This window comes from Monodelphis domestica, chromosome 4 (assembly GCF_027887165.1).
Source record: "Monodelphis domestica isolate mMonDom1 chromosome 4, mMonDom1.pri, whole genome shotgun sequence".
NCBI lineage: Eukaryota > Metazoa > Chordata > Mammalia > Didelphimorphia > Didelphidae > Monodelphis > Monodelphis domestica.
In genome coordinates, this window is record NC_077230.1 from 91,373,822 (window position 1) to 91,389,256 (window position 15,435).

The 15,435-nt window shown below is 45.7% G+C and overlaps 1 protein-coding gene and 1 long non-coding RNA gene across 3 annotated transcripts in view; one reads left to right on the top strand and one right to left on the bottom strand.

The window, feature by feature from the left end:
* Positions 1-5,963, bottom strand: part of LOC100020503 (solute carrier family 12 member 8) — a 40,566-nt gene extending 34,603 nt beyond the window's left edge. The window contains exons 1-3 of one of the 2 annotated variants that reach the window (XM_056793579.1): positions 5,846-5,963; positions 4,569-4,712; positions 4,316-4,421 (exon numbers count right to left, since the gene is read on the bottom strand). In XM_056793579.1, coding sequence (XP_056649557.1) covers positions 4,316-4,366 — 51 coding nt within the window. In that variant the 5' untranslated portion in view covers positions 4,367-4,421; positions 4,569-4,712; positions 5,846-5,963. The remainder of the gene's footprint in view (positions 1-4,315; positions 4,422-4,568; positions 4,713-5,845) is intronic. The other variant, XM_056793580.1, reaches the window with a different exon arrangement.
* Positions 5,964-5,985: 22 nt separating this feature from the next.
* Positions 5,986-8,139, top strand: LOC130453661 (uncharacterized). Its single transcript, XR_008911135.1, has 2 exons — positions 5,986-6,072; positions 7,615-8,139. It is a non-coding gene; the product is annotated as an uncharacterized LOC130453661 (long non-coding RNA).
* The last annotated feature ends 7,296 nt before the right edge of the window (positions 8,140-15,435 follow it).

A 15,435-nucleotide genomic window follows, 5' to 3' on the forward strand; every position in this document is an offset into this window, starting at 1 on the left:
CTAGCAATACAGTGAGCCAAGACAATCCCCAAGAGCTCATGCTGAAAAATGCCATCCACCTCCAAAGAAAGAACTGATGGAATCTGAATGCAGGCCACGTCATGCTATATTTTACTTTATTTCTTCACTTGTGTTTGCTCGATGACTTTTTTTTAAAACCCTTACCTTCCGTCTTGGAATCAGTACTGTCACTTGACAAGTGACAAGTACAAGTTACTCAACAGTGACTTGCCCAGGGTCACCCCGCTGGGAAGTGTCTGAGTCCAGATTTGAACCCAGGACCTCCCATCACTAGGCCTGGCTCTCAAACCACTGCGCTACCCAGCTGCCCTCATTGTTGACTTCTTTTTCACAAAAAGACCAATATGGAAAGATGTTTTACATTATTACACATTTAACATCTTTGTCAGATTGCTTGTTATCGTGGGAGGAAGAAGGGAAGAGAGGGTGAGAATTTGGCTCAAATTTTTTAAAAATGAAAGTTTAAAAAATGGTTTTTTCATGTAATTGAGTAAAAGAACTTTTTTTTTTTTTAAGAGAGTATCCATTGTTGGAGAGAGGTCAAGAAGGATGAGGGCAAAAAAAAGCCTATTAGATTTGGCAATTCAGACACCAATGAAGAGGGATAAGTGTCAGAGAAGCTTGGGGAGACCAGCATGAAATGATGCAAACAGAAGTGGGGAGAACCAGAACACTTTACAGTCTTCCCTCCCTATCTTATCATTTATCGCGGCTTCACTGTATCACAGAAGAGTGGTCAGGGCTAGGCAATGGGGGTCCCAGCTGGGAAGTGTCTGAGGCCAGACCCCCCATCTCTGGGCCTGGCTACCTGCTGAGCCACCCAGCTGCCCCTCATCCTAAATACATTTAATACACCCCTTTTAATTCTCTAAATCCCGAGCTCTGCCTCATCAATCAAGGTAAAATCCCAAAGACTTTCCCTCTCAACAGAGACACCACGTGTATGTGTTTTTCCAAAAAGATTTAGCTGAGAAGGGCATAAAATCAAGGGAATGTCTTTTAAGGCTGGAGGGGTCAGCGGAATGAAAAGCGTTAGCAGAAAGCGGATGACTGGCCCTCAGAGAGTGGCTTGGAGGAGCAGACAGCAGGGAGAGCATCCTGCCTCTGGAGGGAAGAGCCAGGGGAGACAAGGACGGCTGTAAAGACACAGGCTTGGTGTGAGGAAAAGCTTCCTTTCAAGTGGAGCGGGTTGAAAGGACAACACAAAACCAAACCAAGCCAAAATAAAGGCACCGTCGTTACCTCAAGCAACCGCAGGCTCCCCTTCAACGAAGGCCCAGGACCAGCCCGGCCAGCTCAAGCACCCAGGTTGGCCCTTCTTGTCCCCATGGCACCCCCTTTCCCTGAAGCTGAACTCTCTTTTTTGTGTAGTTTCCCTCCGTGAGAATGTAAGCGTCTTAGGGGCAAGAACTGTCTAGGTTTTCCGTGTGTATTCCTAATGCGTGTATATATAGTAAATGCTTAATGAATGCATTTTCACTCAATTATTCATTCATTGAAGGCATTTACATCTGGAGTCTGGATGTCCACTTGTTGAGCTTTGTTCTAAAAGGGATTCTTTTTAGGGTCTAGATTGGCTTAAACCACTGAGTCCAACTCTGAGATCCAGTGACAGGGATTTTTCACGAGGCCTGGTGAGCTCTGTGACCTTAGAAACAAAATCCTGTCTCTATGAGATTGCTTATCTCATGGGGGGGGGGGGGGGGGGAGAACTCAGGACTCAAAATTCTTTTTTAAAATGTTGAAAACTGTTTTTACATGTAATTGGGGCCAAAAATTAAATTCCAAAAAAAAAGAAAAATATACAAAATAAGAAAAATAAGCTAAAACAATGATCACAAAATCATAGATGTTCACAATTGATTTTTTAAAAAAAGAAACACAGTCCTATCTCTGTTTCTAACCAATTGTGTGACTTGGAATACGTCTCCTTACCTCTCTGAATATCTGTTTCCTCGTTAGAAAAACAGAGTGATTGGACTAAATAACTCTAAGTTCCCTTTCAGTCTCCAAAATTCTGATTCTAATTAGGGATTTTATTTCCAGTGTAGTCCACTCTATTTCTGTATCCATGAAGTGGAGGTGGCGGCAGTCAATTCTGCTAGGAATTTTCCACGGCCTTACTTTGTCCCAGGTGTTGTGGGAAGAGGGAACAAAGGAGAATTGCAGATAAAACGGCACATCACACACTCCAGCAATCTACCAGCCTTTAAAAAGAATTCTACGATTTTTTTGTTGTTCTTTTTGGAAGCAGATTTGCCCTTTTAGCTTCAGCTGATATCAAAATGAGTTTCCATTCTTGGAGCGCACGTGCTTCGATAGCGGGGGGAGGCAGCTGTACTGGGTCTGTAAAACTGGGGCTTGGGGCTACACTTGATGCTTATCACACATTTTCTATTGGCTTGGCTGCTTAGCACTCAAATATCCAATGCGGCCCCTGGAGGAGTTCGAACTTCATTACTGATCGATGACCAGCACCACGTGGGCCGTGTCAGTTTGTGCTTCTCCCAAGAGACGCCGCTGTCAGTGTAAGGCTGTCAGTCATCCAGCAAGTAAGCACCAGAGATCAAGATATAAAGATGAATGGTTCAAGGCTGCAGTCGAGGCGCTTGGGATTCGGATGTGAGTGTGCTAGAAAAGAGCTAATACACCAAGACCACAACCGAGAAGCTATGGAGCAGAGTTGGCTGGGGGAATAATGACTTCATCAAAATGCTGACTAGGATCTGTTCCCCAACTGATAAGTGGCCACAGGATCGAAGCAGGCAGTTTTTAGAAGACATCGAGGCTACCAGTAGCCAAATGAAAACATACTCTCAATTAGGACTGATTAGAGAAATGCAAAGTGAAACACTCTGAGGTAGCACCACACAGCTACCAGCCTGGCAAACAACAGAGAAGGGAGAAGGCAAATGTGGGAAGGGAAGGGGGGGGGGGGGGATACCATGCATTGTTGGCAAAGTTGTGGAGGACAATTTGGAATTATGGCTTTAAAGCTGAGGCTACCCTTTGACCCAGCAATATCACGAGTGGGTCAGGAGCCCAAAGAGAACAAAGAAAAAGGGAAAGAATCTACATAGACGAAACTATCGAGAGCAGCTCTTTTTGTGTCGGCCAAGAACTGGACAAAAGGGGCTCTACCTATCAATGGGGAATGCTAGACAAGTTGTGATACGTGATTGTGACAGAATACTGTCTGTGCTATAGGGAAGGGTGTAGATATATCTGGCAAAACTTATGGGAACAAAGTAAAGTGAGCAGAACCATAAAAACATCGCACACAGTAACAGCAATATTGTAAAGGACGATGACCTCTGAATGACTTCGCTTTTCTGATCAAAACAATGATTCAAGACCATTTTTTTTAACCGTGACCCTCTGTCTTAGGATCAGTTCTAAGACAGAAGAGCTGCAAGGGCTAGCTAGGCCATCCCATCGCCCAGAGTTACCCAGCTAAGAAGTATCTGAGACCAGATTCATCCAAGAGAATTCCAAAGGCTCATGATGAAAACTCTTATCTAGATCCAGAGGCAAGAAATGAACTCTGAGTGCAGGTTCCAAAATTTTCTTTCAGTTACTTTATTTTTCTTGCTTTTTTTGGCCACATGGTTAAAATGGAAATATGTTTTGTATGATTTCATATGCATATCAATTGCTTGCCTTCTCAATGGATGGGGAAGAGGCAGAAGGAAGAGAATTTGGAAATCAAAATGTAAATGAAAGAAAGAAAAAAAATTAATATTATTTGTTATATAGACTGGTTCTCTGAGAGGAGGAAGGATACTAGGCATAACTATGATAAGGTAAGAAACAAAAAACATCAATGCAAACTTTTTTTAAAAATTTGGGTGCTGTGTAATTAAAATTAAAATAACTTGAACTAAGCCCCAAAGAAAAGACATGAGAATGGACCTTTCCTCACGGAAGTCAGGGAATATGAATGTGGAATACTTCATGGACTGTCAGCCTGATTGATAGCTGTGTGGTTTGGCTAAGTTGCTTTATTTTCCCTTCTTTTTTATTTTTTGTTATCATGGAGGACTCCTTGGGTAGGGGAGATGAAGACATTGAGAGACGAAGGTCATGGAAAGCAAACAATATCCAAACATTATTGAGCTGGCTTATATCTGAACATTTCTCATAAATTACCGCAATAAATGATCTGTGTATGGACAATTGAGTCGACTGCAAGTATTTCCCCTTTAGCCCTTCTGTCTGATGATCCACGGGGCCAGTTAAGGGCTAACGCCCTCAGAAGTCATTTCCTCAGAGATCCCTCACTTTCCCCATATACCTGATGGGCTTCCTCATGGAAGAGCTCCTGAACATGGGCAGCCTGTGACATCCTCCACTGAATAAGGTTCTGGAGGTCAGAGTGTCCAGTGGGCAGGGAGGTGAGTCTGAAGGGCAAATATCCCAGGTCAGGCCAGTGTCCTCATTGACCCCCCCCCCCACGCCACACATGCGTCATGTTGATTATCCCTCTATACCTTGTAAATGCTACATGCCCTTCCCCCTCCCCAAGTCCATCACCCATTTTCAGATACCTTTCCTTGAGGATCCAGTGTGGGAAGTAATGTGGTGAGATGGAAAGACTATTAGATTGGGAGTCCAGTCATCTTGGTTTCAATCCCAGCTCTGCCCCTTCCTGTACCACCTGGGGCAAATCACCTAACCCTCAGTTTCCTTTTCTGAAAAACAAGAGTTAGATGAAATGACCTCTAGCATCTCTTCTAGGTGCAAAGGTGTGATCATCTCTCCTCCTCCAGGAAGCCTTCCCTGACCACCTTTGCCCTTTTATCCCCATATATGTGTGTGTGTGTGTATATGGTTCAGCTCTTCATTAGTTGATTCTATGTGTTCTCTCCAAGAACTCTAGTCATCTCCCCAACTAGACAGTGCGCTCGTCCTTAATAAAAGGAGCCTTGCTAGAGCTGCTACTGAGTGACCCGGGGCTGCTAGCCACCTGAAGGGCAGGCTGAGGCTCCAAGACTGAAAGGGGAACAGTCCCGAGCCCTCAGTGGCTCCCGAGGAGCCCTCTCTGCAGCCTGGGGGCACAGTGGGAGGCCGGCTGGAGGCCCTAGAAGAACTGGCCCCATGGGCTGCGGGCGCCTCTCCATAAGGAAGGGCAGGTCAGCCACTAGTCTTAGGACTTGCCTAGGGTGACACACAGCCCGGATGCGTCCGAAGCGGGCCTTAAACCCGACTTGGAGGCCAAAGGGCTGCTCCGTAAGGGCAGGTGCAAGCTGGAAATGAGAGGTCCAGCGGGGCATCGTGCCCACGCTCCAGGGTACGTCCATTCTGGCTAGTGGAGTTCACCAACCGGAGCGAGGCAAAGGGAAGCCTCGGGGGCTTCGGGAACGAGGTGGGGGTGCAGCCTAGATAAGACGCCCCCTTTTAGGAGAGGGGCCGCCCGGGGTGAAAGACGTGCCTCCAGCTCTTACCGTGCCCCCCCTCTTCCCTCCGGGTCCCAAGAGGTGATTCTGGCTTTGCCCTCAAACAGAACGTTTCTAATTGGATCCCCGGGACTCCGTGTCACCCAATCGCGTCTCGAGTCCCAGTCTAAGGCTCAAAGCCGCGTCGCCCCTACCCTCGCCGTTACCCGGAGGCCAGGCGCAGCTCCCGGGACCCGGGGACTCTCCTCCTCGGGGGGCAGTGACACGGAGGACGCGTGGAAGGGGCAGGAAGGGAGCTGGGCTAGGAAGAAACGATGGCACACGCCCTCCCCATCTTCCCCTTTCTATCCGAGAGAATCTCTCTCCTGGAGTGCGAGGAGCCGTCCCGGGAAGACCCCCGCCGCATCCCCATCCCCTGCCCCCCTCACCTGTCCCTCCGGTGTGCAGATCGCTGCCAGCCTCGTGGCAGGGGACCCGATTCTCCCCCCATCCAGCCCGACTAGCTCCTCCTCTGCTCGCCATTTCTAGGTTTCCCCCACCCCGCCACGTGGCCCCGCCACGCCTCCAGCTCCGAGTTGCCCCACCCTAACGGAGAAGGTCCTCCCCCGAACCCTGGATAGTGGATGCTCTTGTTCCCATTTTACAGACGAAGAAAGTGAGTCTGAGGAAAGGTAAAGCGACTTCTCCGGGTCACCCCGCAAAGAAGGCGCCCGAGAGAGAGGATTTGAGCTCGGCTCTTCCTGACTGGAGGCCAACACGTGACATGGCCGCAGGGACTGTGTCAGCAGTGCATGATGTGCCCCCCCAGGGAGGGAGTACAAGTTACTGCTCTCCTCGTCCCGCAGAATTGCTAGGATCCTGGGACTAAAGACGGAAGGGGGCCTCCGGGGCACCCAGTCCGATCCTTGATTTCGTAGATAAGGATCGCAGTCCCCTGGAGCTCCGATGCTCGGGGCTCGCTCACGCCGCAGTGAGCGCTTGAGGCGGATTCAAAGGAGAGGTGGAGGAGATAGGTGACGCGCCCACAGTCACTCCGCTAGAGAAGGGCGGGGCAGCGGTAAACTCTTCAGCCTGTCGTCCCCCGCTGCGGGGGGCCAGGAGGAGCTGCCCGGTAGAGCTCTTCTTCTTAACCCTACCCCTAGGGTGAATGAGAAAAGAGGCACTGCTGGTCCTCCCTTTCCCCGGGCTCTGTAGTCCGACCACCCTGCGGAGGCCTGGGAAGCTGGCGAGGAGAGGGAGGAGAGCCTGGAGCGGGAGAGATGTCCCGGAAGGCGGGGATGGCGTCCTTATTTCTGACTCTAGCCCAGTGCTTGGCACACGGTGAAGGCTTTGTCAACTCGCCAGGATTAAGCATCCCCTGGGTGCCAGGCAGCTGGGAGGCCCTGGCGCGAGATCGAAGCTGGCCTCCAGCACTTCCCAGCTACCCGCCGGGATGACGGCGGCGGCCCCTGCCGCTCGGGATGGTGGAGGAGAGGAGACAGGACTTTGGCCGGCCGCTGCTTCTCCCCCAGCGATGCACTGCGTGGGCTGGGAGGCGAGCCGGGAATCCAGCCCCGACTCCAGGGCCTGTGCTGGAAGATGTCGGAGGGTTGTGCTCCGCCTCGAGGATGCTGGGAGGTCCTCCTGTGTCCCAGCCCGCGGGGCTCTGGTGAACCGAAGCCAGCGTGTAGACGGCGCTTTAACAAATGGGGGCTTGCTCTAGGCGGAGGAAGTTGGGATTAGGCACCGAGGCCCGGGGCCATAGAGCTAGTAATGGCCGCCCAATCACCGAGAGTTCCTCCATTTCTTGGTAAAATCCTTACTTTCCATCTTGGAATCAGTACTGTATATGGGTGTCAAGGCAGAGGTGCAGTCATGAGATTCCGTGACTTGCCCAGGGTCACACAGCCAGGAAGTCCAAGGCCAGATTTGAACCCAATCTCTAGGCCTGGCTCTCAATCCACCGAGCCCCCTAGCTGCCCTTCTGTTCCTATCTTTTGACCATTTATCATTCCGGGAATTGCTTGTTTTTTATGAATTTGACTTATTTTACATATTTTGTACGTAGATCCCTTTTTATGACAGGAAATGAAGCACAGACAAACTAACCTTGGGAGGGTTTTTAAATAATGGTGCTCTTAAACATTAAAAAAAAAAGGGAAAAGGATGTCTATATGTATGTACACACACACAAATATTTGTGGCTGCTCTTTTTGAGGTGGTCAAGAATCGAAAATGGAGAGGATGTCCATCAACTGGGAGACCGGATGAAGAAATTGTGGCCTGTGGCTGTGTAGTGTGCTAGGAGAAACGGAGGGGGCAGTTTCAGAAGAATCCGGAGGAAGAGCCAGAACACTCTACAAAGAAACAGCAATAGTGTACAAGGGTCGACTGTGAATGATTTAGCCATTCTGGGAAATAGCGAGATTCAAGGCAGTCCTGAACAGCTTATGACCGAAAATGCTCTCCATCTGCGGAGAAACGACTGATGGAATCCCATGCGGCTACAGCATTCTCTTGTTGACTTTATTTTTCTTGATGACTTTTGGGGGTTTTCTTTCACAGCGTGACTAATAAGAAGTCATCTTCTGCATGACTACACAAGTATAACCTTTATCACACTGCTTACCTTCTCAGTGAGGGGGAGAAGAAAATTTGGAACTCGCAATGACAAAAAGCAAAGGTTAAACATTGTTTTTACATATGAAGAAATACACATTTTAAATAAATAACTCCCAAATCATTGAATGTGTTATAATCTACAAAACCTAGCCAAGGTTAGAGGTACCTAATGACTTTTTTTTTCCAGGCAAAGCAGCTCAGAAAAAGCATGGAAGCATCTATGGAGAGAACACCTAAACCAATCAAATCATGGGCCTTTGATGTCTTAAAATAACTGGTAATAATTATTCATGAATCACAAGATAATAAAACCATAGATTTTAGAGATGGAAGGGACCTTGGTGGCTACTGAATACAAGCCCTTCGTTTCACAGGGGAGGAAACCAACAGAGAGAGAGGTTGAGTGATTTTCTCAGTCACACAGATATCAAGAGGTAGGTTGGAATTAGAACTCGGGTTCTTTCCTTCCAACCAAAGATTGCTTCCACAGCACCAAAATGTCTTCCCATAGCTAAATATTAATAAATTGGTGACTATGTATTTTGAATAAAAAACTCTAAGATTTAGAAGAAAGCTCAAAAGTCCTGAAATCTAATCTATACCATCTCTACTTCAACAGGATTATCTGCTACAATATCCTTGGCAAGAAGTCATCCATTCTCTGCTTGAAGACCACTAATGTTTGGGAGACTCCCAAGATAATTCACTCAATGCTTAGAAAATCAAGTTGTTAGGAAGATTTTTTCTATTGAGTCAAAATCTGCTTCTCTGTTGATTATCTATTGGGGGAGGTAGGTGGGGTAACTTTATCACAAGCTATCCTCCCTGTCTTCCCAGTATGTCTTGGTGGAAGGCACATTTGATATCAATCTGAGAAAAAATAGCAATAGGAAAGGAGATCTGTTCTCCCACACACACACTCTCTCTCTCACCAGATAAATAATTTTCTCTGGAAATAATTTAAATTCTTCCACCCCAGGAACACATCTGCCTGTGTTTGAATCCCTTGCCTTTTATGTTGAGGCCTATCAGCAGAGAGCTGACCATTTGCAAACTGAGATGGGGCCCAAGTTTAAAGAAGAATTTGATTCAAGGCTGAAATTCATTGCCTTAAAAAGCAGTATGTTTAAAAACAAGACAATAAACCCTCATCTTCCACCTTAGAAACAATACTATGTATTGGTTTCAAGGCAGAAGAGTGATAAGGGCTAGGCAATGGGGGTTAAGTGACTTGTCTGGGATCCCAGAGCTAGGACATGTCTGATCTCAAATTTGAACCCAGGACCTCCCACCTCTAGGCCTGGCTCTCAATCCACTGAGCTACTGAGCTGCCCCCAAGGCTTGATTTTTTAAAAACAGTATTTTCATTGTTAACTCAATAGAGGTATTTCTTTTCCTAGATTTTTTAACTCTATAATTGTGGGCATATTCCACTCTATTAAAAGACTATTCAGAGAAACAATTCAACTCTTCAAATGTCCTTGATCGAAAGCAGATTTTCTTCCCTTCTCCCTAGCCCCCACACTGGTGAGTCTTCAGGTTTGTTTTTGGTTTTGTTTGTTTTTTTGCTATTTTGTTTTCTTCAAATTTGTAATAAAACTTTCTTTCTTAAAGAAATAGTCAATAACAAGTAGACCAAAGGTTTTTGTTTTTTCAGATGAGGAAATCTATCATTTAGAGCAGCGGTTCTCAACCTCTCAATTTGGAGCACTGAGAATACATAATGCATATCAGGTATTTACATTCCAAATCAGAACTGTAGCAAAATGACAGTTTTGAAGTCGCCACCAAAATCATTTTTTGGTTTGGGGTCACCGCAACACGAGGAACTATATTGCGGGGTCACGGCATTAGACAGGGTGAGAACCACTGGCCTAGAGCAAAGCAGGGCTCTGCCGATTTAATCTACCCCTTCTCTCATTTTCAGAAACTCTGGTGCAGAGACATTATGTGACTTACCCAAAGCCACAGGCATGAAGTGGCTGAATTGGGATGCGAATCAAGGTCTTCTGACCCAAATCCAGTGCTCTACTATGCTATTCGCCGTCATCCCTTTTGGGAGGGATTCCCTCTCTGATACAAAACAGATAAAATGTTACTTTACTGCCTGGAGGTACAAAGGAGTGCCGCTTCTTTCCACTTCCCACAAAATAAGAGATGATGCCCTGCCGAAGAAGTAGTAACTGAAGGGACCTCAGAAAGGTCCTGCTCACCCTAGAGGGAAGAGCACACTGGATTGGGAGAAGCAGCAGTGGGCCAACGCTGCCTCATTATCCATGACCCTAAAGACATTAGATCACCCTGGCTCTTGGTTTCTTCCTCCTTCAAGGCAAGAGTTAGATCTGATGGCCTCAGAGGCTCCCTCCACCTCTAAATCCTAGAATGCCATCAATTCAAAAGGGTCCCTGAAAGTGTCCCATAAAAGCCAAAAAGCCGCTGAGCACAAGCATTGGGAGACCCGGCAGAAGAGCCGGTGGCTGGGGCCGCGTCAGCAGCTGCAGAGCCAGCTCCTGTTGGACAGGTTTCTTCTCAGGATCTCGGCTCTGTTGACAAAGGGCGTTTGCCCTCTGGGAGCCCGCGGCCGTTCTCCACCTGACGCCTGCTGACATATATGGAGCTAGGACCAGGGCGTCGAACGGCTAAGAGCTTTTGTCGCCTTTTGCCAAATGCCACTTTGGACAAGGACTCTTTTCTTCCACCATAGCACAATATTTATCTTATTGCCAAGTCATTTACACTTGCCTGCCACACTTTTGCTTGACCCTAGCCAGAAGAGTTTCCCAACACCAGGCAAAAAAACGTGTCATGTATGGCTACGACCGGGGTAAATGACTAAGAAATGGCTCCCTGGAGAGAAATATAGACAAGATACATTTTTAGGTGTTGTTCAGTCATTTGAGTCATGTCTGACTCTTTGTGATCCCATTTGAAATTTTCTTCACAAAGATACTAGAGTGGTTTGCCTTCTCCAATGCATTTTACTGATGAGTAAAGTGAGGCAAACAGGGTTAAGTGACTTGCCCAGGGTCACATAGCTAGTAAGCGTCTAAGGCTGGATTTGAACTAAGGGAGGAAGATGAGGCCTGGCACTCTATCCACTCTGCCATTTAGCTGCCTGTCTTTTAAGTTTCGTCTGTATTCCAGTATTATCTTAAGCCTAGGCAATCGGAAAAACAATAAATTGAGTTCTTGGGTTTCTTTTGGCCAATTTCTGAGGTGTAAATGCTTATACTGAAAATTTAACAACTGTTGGAACACATCCCTGATTAAGACCTCAAGTTTACCAAACAGCCCAACAATCCAGGGCTCTACCGAGAATCGCCCTCCCTGTGTTTCTAAAATTGCATTGTCAAGTAGCCTCTTAAGATTTCTCTAAGCCACTATTCCAATGGATCCTAAACCCCTCACATACACATTCCTTCAAAAAGCTTTTCCATAGCGGATGGAGGTTCATGCTTTCCCATCCGCCTATCATCTATGAACATGATCTGATCTAATCCAGTTCACTCACTTTTCATTAGAGGAAACTGAGTTAGAGAGAGATGAAGTAATTTAAGCTAAAATTGTCCAGCTACTTAGGAGAAGAACTGGGGCAAGGACCAACATTTTCTGATTTTGATTCCAAAGCATCACACTAGCTTACAAGATCTCCTAGGACTCACTTCTCCACGATCTGTGTACATAATGCTATGTAAAGTGCTTTCTGTTTAGTTTGTTCTGTGAATCAATCAAGTATTTCTTGAATATCTATTTTCAAAGGACTGTGCTAGGCAATAGGGATGCAGAGACATCTTGTCTTTAGACAGCGAGGTGACATGATGTATGGCATGCTAGGCCTGGGGACAGGAAGGCAATTTTAATCTATTCCAGCTTACTGTGGGATCCCAAGCACGGCACTTAACTTCTATTTCTCTCAGTTTCTTCATCTATAAAAGGGGGATAATAATTGCACCTACATCCTAGGGTTGTCATGAGGATAAAATGAGATCTGCACAGTGCTTTGTAAACTTATGTAAAAGCTGGATGTTATTAAAGACAAATCTCCTTAGGACAAATCTGTTTTTTCCCTCAAAGAATCTACTTATATTCTATTGAGGGAAATAGCATAGAAGTGAAATGAAAAATATAAAATCTATACAAAATAATTTGGAGGTTCAGGGTGCATTAGCAGCTAGGAGATCTGGAAAGACTCATGGAAGGAGGGGCACTTAAGCTAAGTTTGAAGGAAGCTTCAGATTTAGAGATTTTAAATCTCTAGAGGTGAGAAGGTACATGCATGAAAGTGAGTTACCCACTATGCCCAAAGGGCGACAAAAGAATATCTACCCTTTGACCCAGCCATAGCACTGCTGGGTCTGTACCCCAAAGAGATAATGGACACAAAGACTTGTACAAGAATATTCATAGCTGCGCTCTTTGTGGTGGCCAAAAACTGGAAAACGAGGGGATGCCCATCAATTGGGGAATGGCTGAGCAAATTGTGGTATCTGTTGGTGATGGAATACTATTGTGCTCAAAGGAATAATAAAGTGGAGAAGTTCCATGGAGACTGGAACAACCTCCAGGAAGTGATGCAGAGCGAGAGGAGCAGAACCAGGAGAACATTGTACACAGAGACGGATACACTGTGGTATAATCGAACGTAATGGACTTCTCCATTAGGGGCGGTGTAATGTCCCTGAACAACTTGCAGGGATCCAGGAGAAAAAAACACTATTCATAAGCAAAGGATAAACTATGGGAGTGGAAACACCGAGAAAAAGCAACTGCCAGAATACAGAGGTTGAGGGGACATGACAGAGGAGAGACTCTAAACGAACACTCTAATGCAAATACTATCAACATAGCAATGGGTTCAAATCAAGAAAACATCTAATGCCCAGTGGACTTACGCGTCGGCTATGGGGGGTGGGGGGAGGAAAAGAAAATGATCTATGTCTTTAACGAATAATGCTTGGAAATGATCAAATAAAATATAATAATTTAAAAAAAAAGAAAAAGAAAGTGAGTTACCCAGGCAAGGGGATAGAAGAGGGAATTTCATGCCTAAGGAACAGCAGGGCACTTGGGTGACTAAACTTTCAAGTGAATGTGATGAAATACTGTGCTGTGAAAAATGATGAACAACAAGATGGAGTAACATGAAAAGATTTATAGGATCTGACAGAGTGGAACAGACCAGGGAAACAACAGAGGCAATGATGACAATGATGTCAGAGGAAGGACAAAAAACTGAAACTGATCACAGTAACAAAAATGACCACATCTGGCCCCAAAGAAGAGATAAGAACATGCACCTCTTCGTTTCTTTGCAAAAGCAGGGGGTCATGGGTGTGGAACACTGCAATATACTGTCCAACTCAGTTGACATATTGATAAGTTTTGCTGAACTACTTCCTTTTCCTCCTTTTTATTTATTCTTTGTTACAAGGGATGATTGACTGGAGAGGAAAGGAAGAAGGTATATACTCAAAAATATAAAAAAATGTTTTTTTAATTTTCTTTTAATCCACAAAGCCTTTCTCAACCAACTATCTTGTTCTCTAAAACAGGGTTTATTTTGTTAAACCCTGTTTTATTTATTTTATTAAGTTTATTAAACTAAAATGGACCTTCTGAGGTACCTTCAATCTGGTAATATACATCAATCTAGATTAATTAAAATGATAGGCTCTCTTGCACTTGGCTCTCCATTACCTCCAGGGCCAAATACAAAGCTCTATTATTATCTCCATTTTACAGATCAGGAAATTGAGGCAGGGAGAAGTTTTAAAACCCTTCACAATCTGTCCTCTTCCTACCTTCCAATCTTAAACTTCATACCCCTTCATATACTCTATGATCCAGGAATGTTGGCTTTCTTGAACTTCCTAGAACAGGACGACAAACATATTAGCTAATTTCACTGGCTGTCCCCTAAATCTCTAGAACACCCTCCCTTCTCATCTCTATCTCCTGGCTTCCTTCAAATCTCAGTTAAAATCTCACCTTCCCTTTCCCAGTCCTCCTGAATACTAGTGCCTTCCCTCTGAAATTACCTCCAATTAGCTGTGTACATATGTTGTATATGCAGTTGTTTACGTGTCTCCCCTATTGGAGTGTAAGCCACTTGGGGGGTCCCCAGGGCTAAGCATATACCTGGCCACTAGGAAGTCAAGAAATCTTTGTGGTGAGGCCAACCCTTAACTATCTCTCTACATAGTGGCATAGCAGTTGACTGGTAAAACTTTAGACTGATCGTTTGTTGGCTACCTTAAATAAGGATGAATTGAAATATCAAATTCCTGACCTTTTAAAAGACCTGTATGAAAACAAGCCTACTCCAAAATTCTTTATCCCCGGAAGCCCTCCCTCTTTGACTTTTCTAAAACATCCTCCCAGTCACCGAGGCTCCAATGCTGGCGTCATCACTGGTCCTCCCTTGTCTGCCCTTCATCCCTCTTCATAACATCCTTCCTACATCCACCCGCTGCTCACACCCCGAGGCAGGTTCTCGGCCTCTCGTGAGCCCGCGGGTCCTCCCCCTGCCACAAATCTCTCCCAATTCTAGGCCGCGCTCTTCCCTCAGCTTTCAAAGCAGCCTTCCTGAAGCTTGGGCCTGATTGTCACACTCCATGCTTGGTCTCTCTCCGAGCATTCCCTTCTCAGTCTCACTACAACTAACACCCTCACAGGCAGTCTGCAGTCTAGTGACGTTGGCCTTCTGCTGTTCTCCCACGAGCCTGTTTGAGGCTCCCATTCCAAAATGCTTTCCCTCCTCATCTCCATGGCTCCTTTTTGGTCCCAAATAAAACCGTCCTGTCTACTGAAAGCCTTCTCTGATGCTCCTGCATCAAGCGTCTTCCCTGTCGATGATTCCAAATTTACCCTGTATAACGTGTACAAAATTGTTTGCGTGCCATCTCCCCCTTTCGACTGTGAGCTCCCCAAGTACAGGCCCTCTTTTGCTTTCCTTTGGATCCGTAGTGCTTAGCACTATGCCTGGAACTTAGTAAGAGCTTAATGAATGTTTATTGACTGACTGACTGAAGTCTGGGTCTATTCTGAACCATACTATGCATTCTGGGAAACGTTCTTGTATTCTTCTTTATCCTTTCCTTCGTCCATCAGTCCTTTCCATTCCTTAATACACAATGTGCCTTCTCATTAACACCCCCCTGATTCTAATGATTCTTTGACACTAACAGTTGGAGAAGGAAATGTTAAACCACTCCAGGATCTTTGCCAAGAAAGAGTCAGACACGACTAAAACAACTGAACAAATAACATGTATGAACAGTGCTAGACATTGTAGAGACTTACCTCTTCAGACCAGTATTTAACATATTTTCCCATCCTTTTAATTCAAATATATCCCAAGACCTTGTACCTACTACCCTGATGCTACCATCTTCTCCCTTCTTTCTTCTCCCCTTCC